Source organism: Coturnix japonica, unplaced genomic scaffold (genome assembly GCF_001577835.2).
Source record: "Coturnix japonica isolate 7356 unplaced genomic scaffold, Coturnix japonica 2.1 chrUnrandom591, whole genome shotgun sequence".
NCBI lineage: Eukaryota > Metazoa > Chordata > Aves > Galliformes > Phasianidae > Coturnix > Coturnix japonica.
Window position 1 is genome coordinate 1 of NW_015439964.1, and position 1,062 is coordinate 1,062.

General features: G+C 54.0%; 1 protein-coding gene across 1 annotated transcript in view; it reads right to left on the reverse strand.

Annotated features, from left to right (window-relative positions):
- Positions 1 to 18: 18 nt before the first annotated feature.
- LOC107307415 (1-phosphatidylinositol 4,5-bisphosphate phosphodiesterase beta-3-like) overlaps positions 19 to 1,062 on the reverse strand; it is a 4,948-nt gene continuing 3,904 nt past the window's right edge. Inside the window, exons 3-4 of the mRNA XM_015850924.2 lie at positions 963 to 1,031; positions 19 to 186 (exon numbers count right to left, since the gene is read on the reverse strand). Of these exons, the coding sequence (XP_015706410.1) occupies positions 19 to 186; positions 963 to 1,031 (237 nt within the window). The remainder of the gene's footprint in view (positions 187 to 962; positions 1,032 to 1,062) is intronic.

Consider the following 1,062-nt stretch of genomic DNA (forward strand, 5'->3'; position numbering starts at 1 on the left):
ATTTCCCCCCATATCCCCCTATTGAAGCCCCCCATAGACCCCCCCATTTACCGGTGCCACCCCGTCCTGCACGGCCTCGAAGTTGAGGAAGTTGACGTTGACGAGGTCGGGGCCGTGAACGACCGACAGCAACCGGGACGGGGGGGGCAGCGGGGTCAGACCCAGAGCGCCACGGGTACGGGGGTCCTATAGGGTATAGGGTTAATATGGGGTCCTATAGGGGTCCTATGAGGGTCCTATGGGGTTCTATGGGGGGATATGGGGTTCTATGGGGGGATAGGGGGTTAATATGGGGTCCTATTGGGTCCTATGGGGATACAAGGGTTAATATGGGGTTCTATGGGGTCCTACGGGGACACAGGGGTTAATATGGGGTTAATATGGGGTCCTATGAGGATACAGGGGTTAATATGGGGCCCTATGGGGTCCTATGGGGGCAAGGGGTTAACATGGGGTACTATAGGGGTGCTATAGGGGTCCTATGTGGTTCTATGGGGGGATAGGGGGTTAATATGGGGTCCTATAGGGGTCCTATGAAGGTATAGAGGGGGATAAGGGGTTAATATGGGGTACTATAGGGGTCCTACGGGGTTCTATGGGGAGACAGGGATTAATATGGGGTCCTATGGGGATAGAGGGATTAATATGGGGTCCTATAGGGTCCTATGGGGAGATAGGGGTTAATATGGGGTCCTATAGGTGCCCTATTGGGCCATATGGAGATAGGGGGTTAATATGGGGTCCTATGGGGCAATATGGGGTTATTATGGGGTCCTATGGGGGTCCTATGAGGATATAGGGGGGATATGGGGTTAATATGGGGTCCTATGGGGCGATATGGGGTTATTATGGGGTCCTATGGGGGTCCTATGAGGATATAGGGGGGATATGGGGTTACTATGGGGTCCTATGAGGCGATATGGGGTTATTATGGGCTGTATCCCCCATCCCATAATACTCACCCTGGGCAGTGCCGCGTATTTCCCCGTCCTGGTGTCTCTGATCATACAAACGTCCAACAGCTCCACGTCCTATAGGGGCAGTTATGGGGCGGTTATGGGG